At 46.2% G+C, this 21,376-nt stretch overlaps 1 protein-coding gene across 6 annotated transcripts in view; it reads right to left on the bottom strand.

Moving 5' to 3' along the window:
• DDX11 (DEAD/H-box helicase 11) overlaps positions 1 to 21,376 on the bottom strand; it is a 33,200-nt gene that overhangs the window by 5,941 nt on the left and 5,883 nt on the right. For 2 of the 6 annotated variants that reach the window (XM_019515488.1, XM_019515490.1), the window contains exons 4-20: positions 20,256 to 20,413; positions 18,694 to 18,742; positions 17,439 to 17,546; positions 16,560 to 16,647; positions 14,872 to 15,077; positions 12,596 to 12,748; positions 12,440 to 12,486; positions 11,542 to 11,621; positions 10,274 to 10,318; positions 10,098 to 10,165; positions 9,495 to 9,533; positions 8,919 to 9,039; positions 8,337 to 8,474; positions 7,131 to 7,243; positions 2,591 to 2,663; positions 2,083 to 2,186; positions 387 to 536 (exon numbers count right to left, since the gene is read on the bottom strand). In XM_019515488.1, coding sequence (XP_019371033.1) covers positions 387 to 536; positions 2,083 to 2,186; positions 2,591 to 2,663; positions 7,131 to 7,243; positions 8,337 to 8,474; positions 8,919 to 9,039; positions 9,495 to 9,533; positions 10,098 to 10,165; positions 10,274 to 10,318; positions 11,542 to 11,621; positions 12,440 to 12,486; positions 12,596 to 12,748; positions 14,872 to 15,077; positions 16,560 to 16,647; positions 17,439 to 17,546; positions 18,694 to 18,742; positions 20,256 to 20,413 — 1,740 coding nt within the window. The remainder of the gene's footprint in view (positions 1 to 386; positions 537 to 2,082; positions 2,187 to 2,590; positions 2,664 to 7,130; positions 7,244 to 8,336; positions 8,475 to 8,918; positions 9,040 to 9,494; positions 9,534 to 10,097; positions 10,166 to 10,273; positions 10,319 to 11,541; positions 11,622 to 12,439; positions 12,487 to 12,595; positions 12,749 to 14,871; positions 15,078 to 16,559; positions 16,648 to 17,438; positions 17,547 to 18,693; positions 18,743 to 20,255; positions 20,414 to 21,376) is intronic. The other 4 variants (XM_019515489.1, XM_019515492.1, XM_019515491.1 and 1 more) reach the window with 2 other exon arrangements.

Genomic DNA, 21,376 nt, shown 5'->3' with positions numbered 1-21,376 from the left:
CCTGTTCAGGGGATGCACAGCCAAGTCTGGCAAAAGCAAATCCCCTGTAAAAACTGAACCTGCCTCTCCCAGCAAGGGAATTGGGCAGCACTGTTGGCTGGCAACTGAGGGCAAGTGCTGTCTCCCCACATGACCACTGCAAGGTATCAGTGCTCACAGAAGCCATACAGCAGCATTTAATCTAAATTAGATCCCAGCTCGGTGATCAGCCGCCCGGGAAGTATCATTTATTCATTACTGGAGGGATTGGCTAGATAAACATCTGCTCTGCTCCGCTGTGCAGGGTATGAGAACAACTCCAAGAGGCAGGCCTGTAATGTGCAGATAATTGTTTGACTTTTGAAACCTCCATTTAAAGTACTAACCGCCCCCAGCATCACAATTACCTTCTTCTTAGTAGCCAACCGGGTGAGAAGCCCTGTTCCTTCCCAGTGCGTGTACACCTGCTTCTCATACTCATAGGAAGGAAAGAAGCACACCACGCCACCAGGGACCACATTGCACAGGTTACAAAGGATTCGACCCGCCTCATCCATCTGAGAGAGAAGAATGGCCACGTCACACTCAGTGCAAGCTCCGGTAAATACAAGTCTAATCCCAGAGTCCCACCCCTGCCAGAGGACATGCAATTCTCACTGACAAGCTGTAACTTCCAATGGCTACTTCCAGATTAAAAAAAAAAAATCCGTGTAAAATGTACTACTTCTGAGAAAACTCCATAGAGGGACTGCCCGACTCAAGGGGCCAGGAATGAACATGCAGCTTCATTACCTGGCCTCCCTTTGTGAACCCTAGTCCGAGTGGTAGCTGCAAAGCAAAGGCAGCTTTATGAATTGTGTGGGGAGATGTTGGTCCATTTCCTAGTGGGCATGTGTCCATGCGGAATGACAGAGGTAACTCCATATCGGCTGGCAGTCAACAAGGACCAACTAGGCCTGGAGTCTGATGGTGCACTTCTACTACCCCCTCTAAGACAAAGACTGGAGAAACTTCTATAGTTACCACATGCACTATGTGTACATCACTCTCCACAGTTGTCACACCACAATCTTGCATCGTTGCAACACTCATGTAACACACCCAAAACATGTCACTCCCACAGCAGTATGACCACATCACAGCAGAATAAAGCACTCATCTCCCCACTCTGTGATGTGCCTACACATTGGAAAGTAAATCACGTTTGCTTCACTTTGCAGTCTGACTGCTCCTGAAACCCTTGAATGGGATCCTCCCTACCAGTCTGCACTCTTCTGGAACGCCCTTGTAGCAGGGTGGCTGACAAAGGATTGCAGCAGACTGCACACACTCGACTATAGCGCTCTGGTGGCTTGCAAAGGCTACAGCCCCCCTGCAGGCAGTAGACACTGATTGCAGGCTGCCTCAGCAGACTGGGCCAGCTGAAGTGAATGACTGGCTAGCCACAAGAAGCTAAAAGGCTCCCAAGGGAAGGGAACTAAAGGAAATTCTACCAGGGGGACACAGCGAGAGATGCAAAGAGAGAGGTAGTTAGGCTCCTGGGGAAAGGAACCAGAGAATGAGAACTGAGAGCTGAGAATTCGGTAACAGAAAGTGAGAAACAGAGAATGAGGGACAGATACAGCCAAACAGAGAGAGCAGAGTCAGACAGTCAAAAGGTTGCTTGGCCAGCAGCTACAATGCCAAGCCAGGGACTCTTGGGGTCTGGGAAGAGACCTAGGGCTGTGAAATTGAAAGCAGCAATACCATGACAGGGAATTCACCCTGAGGAAGAGGAGGATGACTGCCGTGTGGGAAAAAAGCAACAAGACAGTGGGAGGCACCCTGTCAGGGTCTGAGAGACCCTTTAAGGACTGTGAATGCACCCTTTGCGGACTATGTGAAGGTTGTGTTGTTGAGTATGGACTTGTGAGTAAGAGGTTTCTGGTGAGGCAGTGGGCCCAGGAAGTAAAGAACTGTGAATTATTAAAGATTATTTGAGCTAATTATCCCCAAGCCCTGCCCTACCCTTGAAGCTCCTGAATTCTTCCCTTTATCCCCTTGGAACATCAAACCATGTGAATTAAACAGAAAACCAGGGAGGAACAAAGCAGAAATGCTGACCATCTGAGGCTGGTCTCTCTTCTGATATGTGAACTCTAGCTGCTGGTTGGATGGTCCACTGCAGAGGATTATGGGTAAAATGTTTTCTGGAGGAATCACATGACCTGTGGACAAACAAGCAGACAGCAAGAAAGCTTTGTTCAAACAAAGCCAGACTGTAAGACACAACCACGTAATGGCACCACTACCCATTGATCTCTTGGTCTGGGGAAGTCTAAGCAGGTTTAGCACAAGGCCCTCAGAGCTCATGAGTCACATCAGCCTTAGATGGTCACAATCAGCCCCCAGCTTTTTTTGCAGAAAGCCTACTCTACTGGCTAATGCTAGTCAGGGTCACAACATCCAACTCAGCCAGAAGGGAAGAGGAATCTGGCTCCCACAATCTACAACTTCCAGGCAAGATATTCTTTCTGGTCACTAGAAAGAAACGCCCAAGTCAGTGGCACTGAACACCACTGCAGTAAAACTAGCGTTCCAGAGAAGTCAGGTGCCCTCCACTGACACTTACCACAGGAGAACTCCACCACCCTGTCAGCATCAATGCCAGCACACGACAGCAACTGCTCTCGGAAATCAGCCACCTATAAACCATAAACCAAGGACAGTCAGCAGAGCCCAAGCACTCTTAGCATGTGGGCAGGACCCATGGCAAGGCTCCAACCAGCACAGGTGTGAAGGACCAGGTGCAGTGGATGGGGGAGATAACAAAGAGGAGGCAGAGGAGCCAGACCAAGAGCCTAAGAAAGAGGACCAATGGCGGGGGGCATGCTGAAGCGTGTAGGGAAGACACAGGAGGGACACCAGCCCACTAACTGCTAATGCAGACTTAGTGAAGGGGCACTTGGAGGGGCTGGATGTGCTCAAATCAGCAGGCCAAATGAACTTCATCCAAGGGTGCTGAAGGAATTGGCCAGTGTCATAGCAGAGCTGCTGGCACAGCTGTTCGAGCACTCATGGTGCTCTGGTCAGGTCCCAGAGGACTGGAAAAGTGCCAGAGTGGCCCCTATTTTCAAGAAGGGGAGGAGGGAGGAACTGGGAAACTATTGGCCAGTTAGTCTCACCTCTATCCTCGGGAAGATTCTGGAAAAAATCATTAAGGATCACATTTGTGGGAGCCCAGCCCAGGAAATAATGCTGAAAGGAAATCAGCATGGATTCATTGCAGGTAGATACTGCCTGAGTAACCTTATTTCTTTTTATGAACAAGTCACAAAATGCTTAGACACAGGAGTCAAGGTGATGTCATTTACCTAGACTTTAAGAAGGCCTTCAATACAGTATCGCATTCTGTTCTTGTAAATAAACTGACAGGCTGTGATATAGACGATTACACGGTCAGGTGGGTAGCAAATTGGCTTAGGGGTCACACCCAGAGAGTGGTGGTGGACGGGTCGATATCAACGTGGAAAGATGTGGGCAGTGGAGTCCCGCAAGGCTTGGTCCTTGGACCGGTGCTATTCAATGTCTTCATCAGTGACTTGGACGAAGGCATGGAGAGCACCCTTTCCAGGTTCACAGATGATACCAAATTATGGGGCAAAGTTAACACACCAGAGGCTAGGTAATGGATCCAGGCGGATCTGGACACATTGGAAAAATGTACAGAATGAAATAGGATGCAGTTCAACAAAGACAAGTGCAAAGTGCTGCACCTGGTCAAAAAGAACCACCAACACACTTGCAGGCCGGGGGGTGACCTTCTCAGCAACACAGCAGCGAAAAGGGATCTTGGAGTCGTAGCTGACTCCAAGAGGAACATGAGTCATCAGTGTGACAAAGTGATCAACAAGACTAACCGCACTTTATCATGCATTAGTAGACGCATGACAAACAGGTGCAGGGAGGTTATGCTCCCCCTCTATGCGGCACTGGTCAGGCCACAGTTGGAGTACTGTGTCCAGTTTTGGGTGCCGCACTTCAACAGCGATGCAATCTTGAGAGGGTTCAAAGGAGGGCCACTCGTATGTTCAGAGGCCTGCAGGAAGGCCCTACGAGGAGAGACTGAGGGACCTAGATCTCTTCAGCCTTCGTAAGAGAAGGCTGAGAGGTGATCTTATGGCTGCCGATAAATTCATCAGGGGAGGGCAGCAGGGAACAGGAGATGCTCTATTTACTAAGGCACCCCCTGGAGTAACTAGGAACAATGGCCACAAATTGACAGAGAGCAGATTTAGGTTGGACATTAGAAAGGAGATGGCATCCAAGGGAGGTGGGTAAGAGGAGACTGGACAAGCACCTACCTGGGGTCATCTGACCCCAGCGCTCTTTCCTGCCCAGGGCAGGGGGTCAGACTCAATAACTTACTGAGGTCCTTTCCAACCCTAACATCTATGAATCTATCGGTGTAAAGCAGAAAGAAAGGACTTGATTACTGCATGTGAGGCCTGACACAACTGCAATGCACAGCAATGGGGGCTTGGTCAAGCAGAACTAAGGTTCCACAGCCAGCACAGCTCAGGCTGCAACTGAAGTGTCTCTAAACACTTTGGACAGGTCCCACGGCAGGGCAAGGGAGCCATTTGTTCCTAAATAAGAAAGCAGCACATCCACACAGCATGGCAAAAATGCTGCAGCCAGCCACCTCCACTGCTTCCCACTGCCTGGGCCACTAAAGAGCAGCAGTGCCTCCATGTGGTCACACAGCTCATTTGTGTAACACCTTTCAGACAAAGCCAGACAGTCTCTATACTGGTGTTGCCAGAAAGGCATTCACCCCAAGCCTTCCAGGCTCTGGCAGCCTATCTCACACTCCTCTCCCCTCTGCTTTATACTCCTGAGAGTAGACTGTACTCCTTCAAGCTAGCTAGTTAAAACAACAGGAAAATACCCAGAGCAAGTCTAGATACCCTTCTTGCATTATCTGTGCAGCATTCAGAGGAATACCTCACCATCTTTATAATGCTGCATCTGTTTGTCTTTTATAAAAACTATGCAATGTCTCCCTGATGTATCAGCCAGCACAGACTGAACCAAATCACCAAGATCCCAAATCTCCCAGGAGCTAGGCTTATGCCAAGAACCTTAACAAATCCATAAATGGGGTTCACAGGAGCTACAATAAGAACTATGACTACAGCATGTTTCAGGTTAGGCTGAGGATATGAATTTCCCAGGACACCATAAGATAACTACTATTTTACTGAACAGAGACCCTGTATCCAGCATCACCCTTCCCTTTCCTCATCTGCACAATAGCAAAATAAGACATTTCAGATACTGCAGGAACCAAGCACCACATGCACTAGAGGTGCCCTTGAGTAGTGGGGCTCAATCTTTTGGCCCTGTGGGCCAAATGAGTGGCATGGTGCCCGTCCATAGGACCAGCACCTGAACTGGGGCCCACACTGCCTCACCAGGCCCCATGCACCCAATATAATCTACACAGCAAGGCTATCCAGCCTGCAGGACCCTGCAAAGGTCCAGAAGTTTGGCAGCAGGGGAGTAACAATTAAGGTTGAGTAGCAATAAAGGTTGCCCTGTTCCCCTGCCACCACATTTTTTAAACCTATGGGAAGCTCTGAGAGCCAGATGACATGGCTCTTTGGGCCAAATGGGTTGAGTGCCTCTACCCTAGAGCAATGGGGTCCAACCTTTTTGGCAGGCATGCCACAAATTAACCCAGCACCCTCTCTGGTCCCCTTCCTGTGTCCCATCTTCTCCCCCAATTTCTGCTCCCTGTCTAATCTTTGGCTCTACTTTCTGCTTCTTGCCCTATCAGCTGCTACACTGCTTCTGTCCACTCCCTGATCTGTGACATGCCCCACATGGAAGTTGTGCTACTTGTGACACACATGCCACAGGGTGGTCACCCCTGCCTTAGAGCAGGAGTGTCAAACATCCAGCCCACAGACCTGCTCCATCTGGCCTGCCAGGCTACTGAGTGACAACCAGAAGTCAAGAGACATTGCCAGGGGGAGTGGCCTGCTACAGAATCTGGGGCCTCTGGGCCCCAAGGAACGTGGCAACTGGTGGCAGGAGAGAGACCAAGGGCTGATACAGCTCGTCGCCCTCCAGTTACTTCACCTATCGCTACTGCCGCAGTCCTTCCTGTTTGGCTACCAGCCCCACCGCCACAGTTGGTTTCTCCAGGCCCCATGCCAGAGCCAAAGTCAGAGCCACAGCCACTAAAATGGCATGCAACAGTGTCCACAGCTCTGCTGCTGGGCAGACACCCAAAGCTGGAGCTGTTGTCACTGCATGCTGCAGGTGGATCTGTCCCACAAGGAGCCCTGCAGTCTGAATGCAGCCTTGGGCACAAGGTGAGACTGACACTCCAGCCCTTGAGTTTTCAGCTCCATCTCCTATCCCTTCAATAAATATTGACTACCAAAAGCTCCAGCTAGGTAAATGCTTGCACCTGATTTGCACTAACCATAGGAAAACTCATAAGTAAATTAGCTAAAATAAGATGTTTGGGCACGAACAGTGACCAGGCAAACCCTCAATCTGTGCTCCCCCATCTGTAAGCAACTGGGGACATATGAGATTGTATCTCTTCCTAGAATCAGCATCTAAAAATGATGGGGGAGAGGGGCTACAGACAAAAGCCTAACACAGATGAAGCAAAAGCATCCTATTTTCATTCTGCCCATTTCCACTAAAGCATTACTGAAAGATGCTTCTGGCAAGATCACACAAGTCAAACCAAGAGGACTCCTATCCATGCTGGGATTAAGCAGAGGAACAGAATCAGACTGTGTTCTCAAAGAGCAAACAGATGCCAGGAGGGCTGGGAGAGTTGGCTAAGGATATCCCGCCTTTGCATCAGGTCAACTTGTCTCAAATTGAAAACCCACACCAAGGAGTTAACACATCAGGGCTTGCAAGGGGTGAAAAAGCTCTTCTTCCCACTGCAGTGGTAATGACATTAAATGGGGAAATTAATTGAAATGGGGTCACAATGAATGGCCCTAGTGTCTCCCAGCACTAAGAAGCAGATGTTAAAATCTTCCAATTGTATCAGCCATCTATCTCTTCCCACTGCTGCCACGTGTTAGAAGGTGCCAGAAAGACCATTTAGAGCTTCAGATAGCAGACTTCTCCCTTACCGGTTGCATGGTGCCCCCTGCAATGATCACAGCTCGGCATTCCTTCACCACTTTGGCAAAATGTACGGCAGGGTTCAGCAAGAGGAATTTGAAGCTGCTCTGACTTACAGTGCCTGAGTAAGGAGACAGATGCATAGATAAGAACTGGCTGCAACTAACCCGAAATGCCTGATTTGGATGCAGACACGCTTGTGGATAAGTAAGAGATTTGCCCTCTCCACACCCTAACAAATCCCCAGCCCAGTAAAACAATGACCTATTATTAAGTCTTAGAACACCACATAGAGCTTAAAAAATTGACAGCAATAGGTTGGAGATTGCCTCCTTTCTCCCAAACCCACCGACTCAGGGGTGGCCAACCTGCAGCACACACATGACACAAGTGGCACAGGCAGCCTGCATGTGGCACACGGCAGATTGAGAAGGGGACAGACAGCACAACAGCAGACAGGGCAGGAAGCAGAGCAGCTAATCAGGCATAGAGCACAGAGCAAAGAACAGAAAGCAGAGCAGAAAACTGGAGAGGGAGCACAGGGCAGGGAGTAGAGAAGAGTGGTAGGCCAGGTAGAGGAAAGGAATCAGTGACACTAGGGAAGGGTGCATGGCTAAAATTTGTGGCACACCTGACAAAAAGGTTGGCCCCTATTTTAGGAGTCTTTAAAAAAGACACCTTCAGGCCTCACAACCCCATCACTCCATAGACCCAGAAGTAGAGAACTCCCCCCTGTTTTTTAGCCTCATGGCCACTTGGGTCCAAAAGCAAGGTGGAAACTGCAAACTGTCCTCAAAGACAGAGGCCTTCCACTGCCTAATCACTTAATAGTGGTACATCCATTAGCCCAGCTCCTCTGGTAAGAGAAAATCCCATATCCAGAGCGGGAGCAGAATGCTGCTAACCCATTCAATCCTTCTAAATCCTTTCAATTCCCAACTGCATCACCAAGTAGGTCAATCTGCCAAAGTTTCTCCTGAAGATATCCCACTCTTGCTGCGTGCTTCACCCAACTGTTATCTTGTTGCCAGGTCCAAAACAGGTTGAGGACATGCTCTGAAGAGTAACAGACAGCCCCTATCCTGAAATCTACCATCTAATTATACTTGGATTTCTAAGTCACCATCAATACAGAACCTAGGTGAGATCTGGTGGTTTTACCCTGATGTTGCCCTTAACTCTTCTCCACCAAGCATTACCCTTCATTCCAGTACCTTGCCTGTTGAGGATGACTCTCCCATCTTGGTTTGCATTGGTGAGAGCAGAGAGAAATCCCTCAATATGCATCAGAGGAGAGGCCATCTTGAGCTGATCAATCTCAGGATCTGCAGGAGGATGTGGCGGAGCACCTATTGGTCAACAGAGGCAGAGAGAGGAGCTAGCCAATCAAAGCTTTATCTCCATTCCCAGAGGAGTCAGAGCTATAGCATACATGTTAGTTCAGATATCATTTACCTATGAAAGGCCAAACCCATTCTGCAGCAAAAAGAACCAGTAAAGAAAAAAGCTCATGTTTTACCAGTCTCAATTCATACTCCTCTCTTACTTCACTGGTTTACTAGGGGCATGTTTTCCCTGCAGACTGTAGTGCTGTGTAAAGATAACTGAGCTAGCTCAGGTACTGGAAGGAGACAAGAGCTCAGGCTCAAATAGAGCAGAGCTACCCTAAAATAGCTTCTGCCACAAGTCTTCCCCTCCCAGAGATATGTCTCAATTTCTCCCTTGTCCCAGCTAGGGGCTGGTTCTGCAGCCACGTTTCCTTGCCTCCCCCTGAGAAGCACAGTATCTGAATTCACCTTCTTTCTCAGGTCCCTGCTGCAGGGTCAGAAGGAAGTTCTGCAACCCAGTTGTCTTCTGGTTCTCCTTGTTGGTCTTTACAGCAGTAGGGGCTCCATATCTCTCCACAAACCCAAAAAGCTGACAAAACAAAATGGAAAAGGTAAGAGGCTCTAAGGAAAAAGACCCAGGACACACCACACACACACAAGCAGCATTTCACATTCAGATTCTAACTATCACAAGTCAGACAACATGGCAGGCCTTGGTGCTTCCCAGTTCTTCTCCCACACTCCTTCCCACCCTGGAATCAAAACTACAAGCTGGCAGTGCTTCCCCCTCCCATGCTGACCAGCCACTGAGGGTGACATGGTTGTCAGAGCAAGAAGCAGTGCAATACTGGCACTGTGCTAGCTTCATTGCACCATGAAGACTGCACAACCTGCACACAGGAATACGTGCAGGGGATTCACACCTGGAGGGTAAAGCAAAAGACTTATAACCGTGTGCCCCACCGCTGTGCTTCTTCCACATCAGTGCCCCACCACCACACATGCCAAGCTGCCATACTGACTAAGGAGCAGTGAGGACAATACCTTCCGGCTGATGAGGCTTTTCTCACAGTAACGCTGAACCTGGAGGAATACAGAGAAGCAATGACAACTCGGCACCTCCTTTTCCATCCAGCTGTCCTAGGCTCAATGTCTCTGCTGAACCACCATAACCTTACCCCATTACTATTTTTACCTGTCACTCTTCCAACAGTACTTCTGGGAGAGGGTATCCAGTGTGGTGACAATGACCTATGTGAGCTGTACCTGTCAATGTTCGCACCTAAACTGCTTTGGGTTTCAGAATACGGAATTCCTTATATTTAAAATATCACTCATTAGCCCATCCTTTAACACTCCAAGGAATCCCATACATGCAATCTTGCTTCCCCACAGACAGCTCCTCTTGTGTACTGCTGTTTCGACTAGAGATCTGCTCCCCCAATCGAGCTTTAGCATTCTGCCATCCATAAATACCACATAAAAGAACATCTCCTAAGACAGAATAGCAAACTAGAAAGGTGTCCCCAAGAAAACAGGCTGACATTATGGGCCAAGTCAGGAGATAAGGGTTTTATTTCCAGTTTCCTGTGCAACTGAGTAATTTGTTTGCCTGTCTGCCCTCATAGAAGACAATCAAAACACTACCTTAAAGAGGTTGATATTGTCAATTTGACTTTGAAACAGAAAATCGTTGATAGATTTTAGCTCTGTCCCTGAAAGAAAAAGAAAATCATTACCTGTAGGACTTACGGAGTTTCACCCCACAAACCCATCTCCCTAGTCTGCTCAAGGCAGACAAAGCATTCACATACACTTCTTACCTGCCTGGGAAATGCTCTGAGTGTTTGGATTTTGATTCACGTTTCCTGCAAAACATAAAAGCTATTCAAGGCAAAGTGAATAGCAATGGGTTTGTCTGAATTGAAGCAACATACATAAATGGGCTCAAAGGGAATGCAGTGCCAGCACTGAGGCTGCTCAAGAATTTATTGTCCTTTCCCCATAGAATAATTCTACATTAAAAGGACAAGTGTTCTCTTGCATCCCTGTAAAACACTGTCTGCATTACTGCTGCACAGGGAGAAGGCAGGTAAGCAAGTACATACAAATACCAACACAGCTTTTGCATGATGAATGCTAAGGGACACTGACTGCAAAGTCCTTTCTTACACAGGCATTTGGTGACCTGCCTAGACAAAACAATAGGGAGCTGCAATGTGTATGGACAGTCAGGTAAAGGGGCACCAGTTCTTCCCATAGGCTGCTGACAGACAAAACTAGGTTAGCTGCCGCCATTGACTTTATTTCCTATTTCTAGTATTTAATTCCCAACTGAAGCTACACAGCTTTGTAGCCTAAATCAAGAAACTACACACATTGTATTTCCTGATGGACACATTTAACCAAGGGGAAGGAGAAATACAAGAGGAATATAGGGATAACAGGGGGGCGGGGAGTAGAGCACAAGAGGAGGAAAAGAAAGAAAAAGGGAATAGAAAGTGGAGAATTGCTTCTTCTCAATGATGACAATGATGGGCTCTCTACAAAAGGCAGAGGTTACCTTCAAGGCACATTTGAGACCAAGTGCACAAACAGAAAGAAATAAAAAAGCAATCAGGTGGTCTACAGATACAAGAAAATGAGTATGCCTCAAATGAAGGAAAGGCAATATTCAGAAGGAATACACTTTATCATCAAGTGTTTGTCAAGGCAAAAGGGCCTCACTGATGACTAGTCCAGGAATGCTATTCTATATGGGCTCTCTGGCTGTAGTAACCACCTGTCATCCTGTCACCATTAATTCCCCCTACCATTTAAAGTCAAAGCTAAGAAACTGGAATTATAGGGACCATGACCATTCTCCTTTTGACATCCAGCACAAACTGCTGCCAACCTAACCAGGTTTACATAGATTTAACATTAATCCAGAACTTATGAAATAGGTTGATAAAAATTACCAGATGACTGAGTTAAGATATAAGAAGCCACCACTGCAAAGGCCAGAGGGAGAGATGATGGGCAATTATATTTAAGAAGAATCAGTTGGCTCAGAGTCTAGTGACATTAACAGGAATGGAAGCTTTCTTACCTCCCAACACAGACACAAACCTCTCCAGCAAATACAGGATCTGTTTAATGTACATCAAGTTCTTTGCTTTCAGACGTTTCCTATGAAATAGTTAATGGGTGTCAGGCCTCAGAGACATCCACAGTGACTACAGTCCACACAGTTTCCTAAATTCAAAAAACAAGCAGCCAGGCTGATACAAACTCCACTCCTTCATTATGGAGAAACTGGAACCAAGACCAATTTCTCCTTGATGGTCTTGTCTGTTACTCCTAACCACACTATTCACAGATGTCAATCACTGACATACTCCAGGGCTTTCACTTCAACCCCCCAAGGGTTTAACAGCTTTAGCACTGATCGTCTCCTCTCACACTAGTTATGAGTAATCTGTCTATATTGCAGTGATGCCTAAAAGCTCAACCGTATCAAGTGCTAGGGAAATACAGAATAATTAGTGATATATGAAATAAACAACTGCATCAGCCATGACTAGTCTGATGCAAAGTTTGGCTACTGCTGTTAAACTGCATAAAACTGCTATTTTAGAACTCATAAGAATTCACTGTTTCAGTCATGAAGGCAGCTGGCATATAAAGGGTCAAAGCTCAGAAGGGAAGTGAGAAAATGAAAACTAGAGTTTTTGGAACTTCATGCAGCTACAAAACTAGTGAGTAGGGACATATTGGGAATGAATTTAAGAGGATCAGGAAGTGCCATTAACCCCAAGAAGTTACCATCACTGTGCATATACCAGCCTGGGGAGTGAGACTTACAAAGCTACTAAGAACAGATAGTGGAGTAGCGCTCTCATCTATGAGAAAGTCAGTGCAAACACCTCCCACATACGGAAAGCAAGACAAGACCCCACCCCACAAATTATTGTTCTCATGGTGCTGGCCTCCTCATAGATCCTCACCTGTATCGTTCCATGTACTGCAGCAGCTGGGAATAGGCACAGCACAGCTACAACAAAAGTAAAGACCTGGAATTAAGTTATTTGTGCCACTGCAAATGGCAGTCTACACAACTCAACAGCAGGTATCAGAACACCAACTTCCAGGTACCAACTCACCTGAGAGCCACTGACTTCAGCGCTGTAGATGCAGGTTATAGTGTCTATCAGATTGTGGGCTTCGTCAATAATCACCACCTGATCCTTCAGTTTGATCCCAGAGGCATTTCGTGTCGACTCATGCAAGAGCATCTGATAGGGTAACACCACCAACTGCAGGCAAAACCCAAGCCAACTTAACTCTTCTACTTTATTCCTGTGAACACCTATAAGCTCTTTCCAACCATAAATCTCAAAAAGTTTTGCAAGAGTGGGTAACACTATTCTTTTATTAGAAGTGGGAAAGACAAAAGTAGAGAGATCCTATAGAATCGGTTCAAGATCACACAGCAAGTAAAAGGCTGAGCTGGTAGCACCACTTTTGTCTTCCAACTATCTGTCCCAGGCTTTAACTATAAAATCTGCATTCAGCCCCAGAGGATTTACAGCACCACTTCAAATCCTCTCTGGAATACTCCTATGCTAATATCATGTTTCTAGGCACTATGACACGCATCCAGGATGGTATCCTACAAATCACTATATACAAGACCCACAGACCAACACACTTATGTCCACAAAAACAGCAACCGTCCCAGACATGCCCAGAAAGCTGTAATTTATAGTCAGACCCCAGATATCACTGCATCTGCCAAGATTAAAACTCATGACACCCATCTCACTAAACTGAAAACTGCCCCTACTCAGTTAAGAGACTCCAACAGAGAAACAGACTGTATCTTTGAATAGGCCACTCAAATACTCTGCAGTAACCTACTACAATACTAAAGGAAAACCCTCAGTGACCACACATACCCCTAATTGTCACACACCATCCCACACTGGAACCTAAGAAGGAGTATCAAACAATTACAGCCTATACTTCCAAAAAAAATCACACCTTGAGAGAAATATTCTCAACCCTCCTGGGGCTCCTGACCTTCAAACAACCCCCAAATCTGGTCCCAGCTCATCAGAAGCAACCCCCCTGGAACAACACCAAAATGAGGCACGACCCTGCCTTAACAATAAATGCAAAACCTGTCAACACATCTCCATTGCTGCTACAATAAACACTCCCCACCACAAAATCATCAGAATCCATAGATCCTGTATATATCTATCACAGAACATGGTATATCTCATTCAATGCACCAAATAACCTCAGGGAAGTTACACATGGGTGAAACCAGATGAAGTCTATGTTCATTCTGGTGCAATCACAGGAATATAAAGGATAAAGACACACAAATACTCTTGGCAGGACACTTTTCAAAGAATCATTACTCACATCTGACCTCACAATCCTTTTGTTCATGGGAAATCTACAAAACACCTTCAGAAGATGGGCCCGGACACAAGAATTCATAATCTTATTGGATACTAAAAACATGGGACTAAACACAGACAACAAACAGCTTTATGGCTCATTGCAATCCACCTGCTACCTCTGCTAATCTCCATGGTACTCCACAGGTAATAACAACCCTTATCCTTCTTGAAAGGTCTTGCTCTTCCACTAAATAGGTCATATATTCTACCAAGCTTCATTTGCTTTGTAGCCACCCCTCATAAACATTTGTTCTGTAGCCACTCTTTGCTCCTAGTCTGCACCTTTGAAATAAAGCATTTCATTTTGTTACTCTGACATTAACCTCTCTGAACCACAGCAGCATCTCATGACCCCGTTTCTACCTGGTCTGGATTCCTCAGACATCTCCCATGATTCTCTTAAGCTTTCTTCTCCTGACCTCGCATCTTGGGAGTCCCACTAACATGGAGCGTCATGAAAGACACAGTCCTAACAGGGACTCTGCCCCATAACAGAGAAAAGCAGCATGAGGTATTTGAACTACATCTCTTATAGGCACTGTGGCAGCTCAGGTGGACATGACAGATTAATGGTGAAACAACTCAAAATATTTCAGTCAACACACTGGAAAGGGAATGTTTTGATCTGCAATTGATATGAAGCATTTTAACATTCCTGAATGCAGAGCAAGAGATACACAGCCATTTCCCAATCTAAATTTTTGGTCCAAGAAGTCTCAATATACTAGTATTCATTTTTCACCCCAAATCAAGACAAAAACATGTAGGGAAATATTAGAGTTCATGTAATGGAATTATAGTTTTTCAATCAGCCCTAGTTTGCTGAGGCAGAAAAAGCATTCCACTTTCCAGCTCTTGGTTTAGTTACTAGGAAACCTAAAGAATGGAGCATTAGAGAGCACAGGTAGGCAATTTATTTTCAAGGGTATTAGAGCTACTTCTCAACAGCAACCTTTATCTCTCACCTGGGCAGCAGGAATGGCATACCGACTTCCATAATATGGGCAGGCTTTGGTCTTCTTCCCCAAGGTCACCAGCTGCTCAATATCTTTCACATCAACTAGAACTTCATCCCGAAGAAATTGCATTTGCTCATAGGAGTAAAATGGACACACAGCCCGGCTCACACGCCTTCTCTTCCCTGCTGTCTCTTCTCCCTCATTCTTCTTCTCTGAGGACAGGAGTCAGAAAAGAATCACAAGTGACAGCAATCCATACACGAGAATTAAGAACAATTACTTTCCACCTTTATAGACTTTCATCCATCCAGCTAACCACCCACTACCAACCTGGTGCATTTACAGAGGGACTAGTAATTTAGCATTCAGGCACTGAAGAGAAAATTAAGACTCAGACTTGCAACAGACTCTGCTCTTACCTTTTCCTGGTGCCTAAATCTAGTCATTTTCCCTCTTTCCATTTTTCACCTCACCCCACCAGCATTATACAGCTTCTGTTATCGTCACAGCAAAACTTCACAGTCACCTGCCAAAATGCACATGCTTGGACTCCTCAGTACTAGCATCAAGTTACAAAGACCAGCACCTTCCATTGTGAATGTCTCCTCTACGGCACAGATTTAGAGAATTCAGGAAGCACTAACATTTTGAAAGGACCAGTGCCCTTGAGCTGTACGGAAAGAAAAGTTGCTGCCCTCTCGTTCATTTCCTCTGGCACTATCCTTTCACTAGCTTCTCTCTGCAAGCTTTTAAAGCATTTCTAGTTCTTTTGAACTGCAGTGGCAGAATGCTATGAAAGCCCAGCCTCCATCCCTGAATTTAACCACTGCACTTTTCTTTTATATGCCATTCAGCTTATCACCATGGCATCCTTAGTTTGCTGCAGTCAGTTCCAGGCAGGCAGTTTCCAGAGAACACGACCAGCCAATTAAAACAAAACAAAACCAAACAAAACATAAAAGCATCACTGCAGGCAACATTTGCAAAAGCCACCAAGTATTACTAACTTCTAAGTGGGGCAGAGGCTTGTACCTCACTTGTGTGCTTTTGAAGTTATTCTCCCAAACTGTAAAGTACTAAACTCTAAGGACAGGTGGTGTGGGGAAGATAATCAAAACCCACAGACCAAAAGCCTCAGTTCCTAAATAAAGCTAGTTTTCTAGCAGGGGTCAAGAAGAAGCTAACTGACACATTCCATGTGGAGCCAGTAAATTTGGAAGCGTCTCCTGACTCCATGCAGGGGTGCCTTGGCTCTTAATCTATCCTTCTGCTACATGATTTAAGGTCCAGAGAAAACCTTTAGGAGCTGAGGAAAATCCTGTTGAGTCTTCAGTATGGAGCCATGGTGAGTGGTGGAGGGTATCCTTAAAGAAAAGCTGTCATCAGCGGCCAAGCTGTGAACAGGTCTAGAAAGCCAGGTCTGACTTCTAGTCCCTCCTCTTAACTATTTTACAAGTCTTTTCTCCCCTGTCCTTTCAAAACCTATGAGGTCCAGCTGGAGATGACCATCTCTTACCCTGAAACAAGCATTCATAAGACACAGTCCATATAGCCCTGCTCATAGGGTACAAGGCAGCAATTGCAGAAAGTTTCCTGTATCCTACATGTGCTGCTTCCTCAACAGCCAGACAGAGGGCACTGCACTTTTGGCAGCTGATGTTTCCCTAGTGTCCCAGGTCAAGAAGTGCTCATACCATGTTTGTTTTTTTGCATCTCCATGCAGCGGTCATTGATGAGCTGGACAGCCCCCAGACGTCGTACCTCTTCATTCACACACAGGCTCTGGGACAGAGACAAAGTGAAAACTAGGACACCCCCTCTCACTTTTAATTTACTGTTTTCTGCACAGCCATCAGTCTACTACACAAGGCTAACCCTGCAGTATGTGTGATGATTCCAGGTGTCCACAGCACGTTTTACTAGGGGACACTATTAAAAATGATCCAATTCCCTGCAAAATAACTTACAAACAAGCAGTAAAAGGTGCCCCAAGATGCTCCATGCTTACATCTAGGGGCCTGGGGGCCCCCTAATAGAGAAGGTGTAATAGCTAATACCAAAAGCAAAACAATAAGCGGCTTTCCTAACATGTCTGGGCACATGTGATAGCTCCAACTTAGAAGAGGAAAGCAAGACTACTGAACGAAGTCAAGGGGGCCAAAGCACAAACTATGGGAAATGAAGCCCACGCAGTTCTGCAGCATGGATCATGGCTGCTCTAATTTTTAATTAAAATGTTCAGTCCCTGGATCATAGGTTTCAGAGGCACAAAACCCTTAATGCAAGTGTCCTGATGACTGCTGTAGGACACAAAGGTACCCTAACTTATGCTATCAATTAAAAAAAGATTAGAATAGCTACTATCTGCTTCATTGTGGGGAAGCTGGACAAATGGTTGCCAATGCCACTTTTGACTGGACTAGTTTGTCTTCCCCAGAAAGAGCCAGTCTCACATATCTTGTTTTCCTGGGCACTTACTCATACATAACACATATTACAGGATTTCAAAGCTGATGCTCTCTTTGTGAAAGAGCATTTCAGTTTCCTACAGAGCACCTTAGAGTGCTGCATACCTGCCTAGATCCCAGTGACACCAATCGGGTCTCCTTGCCAAAAGGACTTTTCTGAACTTCATGTACAAACTGAGACAGCTGCGAGTGTGTGCGACTGCAGTAGTAAATCTGTGGTGTAAAAAAAGAACAGCCGTAGAAACACAAATGAAGCCAATCTCCTTCCCTCCAGCCATCCTTCTAAAGGAAGGACAAGCAGCCCATCATCACTCAAGCCTTCACTAACACAAGGTGGGGCATACTTGGAGGCATTAAGAGGATTTAACAATCATGGAACTGTAAAACAGTTCTACCCATTGCCTTCTTCCTTCCCAGAGTTTTATTTGAAATGTATTGTAAAGGCCTGCAACAACAGGGACACCTACAAGAAGGACAAAGCGCTAAAACAAAAACAAAAATCAAGCCATCGTCATAAGCACATGGAAGTGCAATGAACAGCTCAACCAATTTTCAGAGGAGTCTTTTTGTAGCACCTTTGGCAAGGGCTAAACAGAAGAACGTGGCAAGGAGAACATCAGAGCCTCACATACCAGATGCACAGGTTGCCAATAATGACAATGGGATATTTTAACAAAGCATTTACTACCTTGTGCTTGAAATCTGCTTTCAAAGGCTGAGCCAGTCAAGACTAGCAGATTGTTGTGTTATCACTATCAATATGAATAAAAAAAAGAGGGGAAAAAACCTGCTAAGACAGAATTTAGAAAATTCCAGCCACAACTCCTGAATTCTCCCTCCCCTGTCACAGGAGTCCACCCAGCCTTGGGTAGACAGAAGCAGTGGCAACAGCTCCAGCTCCGGACTGAGCCCCATTGTGGGGCAGGTAGCAGCTGCAGCTCTGATTCTGGCTCTAGCCCCTCAGTCAGAGTCAAAGGCACAGCTGCAACTCCCCCTTGCCCCAGACCAGTACTCAAAGTCAAGATGAGGCTTTTTTTTTTTTCCTTCTGTTCCCTCATTGAATGGGGGTGGGGACCTCATCTTGGAATACATATAGCATATGTTTACAAGTAACCCAAGGCAGAAGATCTGAGCAAATTTTACAGAGTAAGCTGCATAAACAGCTTACCAAGGGAAATGGTAGCTGCAGAATTCTTTGCTGTTAGCAGTCTATAAAGTTGCAGTTGACAGACTGAGAAAAAACCTAGCTTAGATCCTAATTCCCTTGTGCCTTCTCACCCCATAGGTATAAGAAAATCTCAAATGCTGCTTTTCCATGCTCTCTTTTAAGCAGCACTGCTAAGTATCCCTCAGATCTTACCTTAGTCACATGCTCCTCCTCTAAATCATCATCATCATCTTCATCCAACCTATGAGAGAGAAAAAAAACCAAGAGAGTTACCTTTCAGCAAGTCTCCAGATAGTTGGTCTCACTGGCTGTGATCTTTCATGAGAAATTAACATCAAGCTACAAACTAATTCAAATTGATTGGGGTACTCCTGCTAGAACTAAAATCCAGAGGTTCCTGGTTAAAGGGAATTGCCCCCACTGTTCGGGGTCAGACCTGAATTTGAGGTCTGCAAAGAATTTTCCCCCATGGTCAAATTGGTATAGAATGTGGAGGGTCTGGCCTTCCTCTGCAGCACAGGGGGTGATGGTGGAGGGTGGGGGGGAAGAGAGGTGAGGCACAGTCCTCTTCCTTAGATCTCTCAAGTGGTGGAATTTTGAGAATGCCCCTGTCTCCCTGCTTCACCTGTTGCAGGTAGGGTGCTCTTGGTATCTTCAAGCTATGCACCTTGTAGTTGTGCAACAGGGTTGTGCAGTTTTGGGAATAGGGCAGACAAACACTTGTATGGAATGATTTGGATAGGGACGCTCCATGAGCAGGGGTTTGAATAGATGACCTCCTGATGTCTCTTCCAACTAACTTTCTAAGATTCTTAGTGAGGTAGCTGCATTCTCACATGAAACCCCCAGACTCCTGACCTGGAGGCTATATTAAAAATCAAGTTTCTAAGAGTAGCAAGTAAATACAATGGACAGCAGAGGGCAAACTTTCACTTTTTAGGACAGAGATAAACGTGAAACTGTGGCATCTGCCAGAGCTTCACATCTCAGCTAATCAGTTCTACAGTATTTCTTGGTACATCAGTTAAAAAGAAAACTCCCAATACATATGCACAGAGGACACAAAGAGGTCAGGAAAAAAAAACCCCCACCAAATGCGATTCTGCAAAAATAGTTTAATTAAATAAAGAACTCACTACTGACTGAGGGCATTAAGTTTGGAACAGAATCTGATGCATTTTACCAGGGCTTTGGGACTTTATGATGAAACTGAAGTATTGTACGCTCTTCAAGTACTGGTAGTTTTGTAAAACTGTATGTTTGTCAATTTCCTAGACATGGGGAGTGTCAAACTTATCTGGCCCCTGAACACAGGGCTGGTCCAGATCCTGGTCCACCCTCTCCCTCCCCCCATATGCTGGATCCAGTGCACACAGTGCCCACTCCAAGACTGCGCTGCATGCAGTACTCAAAAGGGGCCAGTCTGGGATGCATGCCACATGTAGCACACACTCCAACCATTCCAGGACCCACACTGCATACAGTGCAGGTCCCAAACCATATGTTGTGTTCTAAATCAACTCTAATACCCAGGGGCAGCACCAGGACTGAATGATGGGGCTCTGCAGACCAGATCCAGTCCACTGATCCACTATGACATGCACATCACTTCATATTTAACAGGAAGGGTATGCCAGTTTCTAAAAAGAAACCCACACATCCACCGAAGAAAAAAACCTGAAAAGCTCCACATTATCCACACTACATATAAGAATCAAGTTCCTAGCAATTAATCCCCTGCACCCAGCCCTTACCCAGCTCCTACTTTCTTCTCCTCATCACTCTCATACTCGGCCAGGATCAGCTCCTCCTCACTGTGATCAAGCTGCTCTAGAACATCTGACCCTGCCTCTTTGGACAAGATCTCCTTACTGAGCTGGAGAAGGCGTTCTGTCTCGTCATCTTCACACTTCTGAAATTAGCACAAGGGACTATCAGTCACTCAGAAAGACAGACTGTGTCAACACCACCACCACCACTCCATACCACGTGGACCAGAGGACAGCAGTGTCCTCCAGAAGACAGAGGAACAGCTACCAGCCACATCCCCAGCACAATGGAGAGGTTTCAGGTTCTTCATTCATTTTTCTACTATTCATTACTTAGTAAATTGTACAGGGGGGTGACATGCTGCCTTCCCCCTGCCCCACACCACCTTTCTCTTCCCCAGTCCCCCTTGCAGCCCCAAATCAGACTCACTAGCTGGATTTGTTCTGGAGATGGACTGACTGCCATCCATCTGGCCTGAAAGGGAAAAAGGTCAGGCACCACTGATCTACAGTATGACCCTATTTGTCTCCTCTGTATTTGAATCAGTTATAGTTGGTTCTTTTTGTTCTCAAACTTAAGTTTTCATTACCTTTAACCCCTGCCCCACCCTGGGCACAGCTTTACAAGCACTCGTGGTGCTCTGGTGTGGTGCCAGAGGACTGGAAAAGGGCCAATGTGGTTCCCATTTTCAAAAAAGGGAGGAAGGAGGACCCGGGAAACTATAGGCCAGTTAGTCTTACCTTGATCCTGGGTATACTTTTTGAGAGAATTATCATGGCGCATGCCCATGAGGGGCCAGCAGGTGAGATTATGCTTAGGGGCAACCAACACGGGTTCATTAGAGGCAGGTCCTGTCAGACCAACCTGGTGGCCTTATATGACCAGGTCACAAAATCTTTAGACGCAGGAGTAGCAGTGGACGTAATCTTTCTGGATTTTAGGAAGGCCTTCGACACTCCCAGGTCTCGCACCCCATTCTCATTAAGAAATTAGGTGACTGTGTCGTCAATGCTTACACGGTCAGATGGGTCGCAAATTGGCTGGAGGGTTGCACCCAGAGAGTGGTGGTGGATGGGTCTTATTTGACCTGGAGGGATGTGGGCAG

Source organism: Gavialis gangeticus, unplaced genomic scaffold (genome assembly GCF_001723915.1).
Source record: "Gavialis gangeticus isolate Ggan-Ray unplaced genomic scaffold, GavGan_comp1, whole genome shotgun sequence".
Classification (NCBI taxonomy): domain Eukaryota; kingdom Metazoa; phylum Chordata; order Crocodylia; family Gavialidae; genus Gavialis; species Gavialis gangeticus.
Note: the sequence above shows the minus strand (reverse complement) of the source record. Positions and strands in the feature narration are given on the sequence as shown.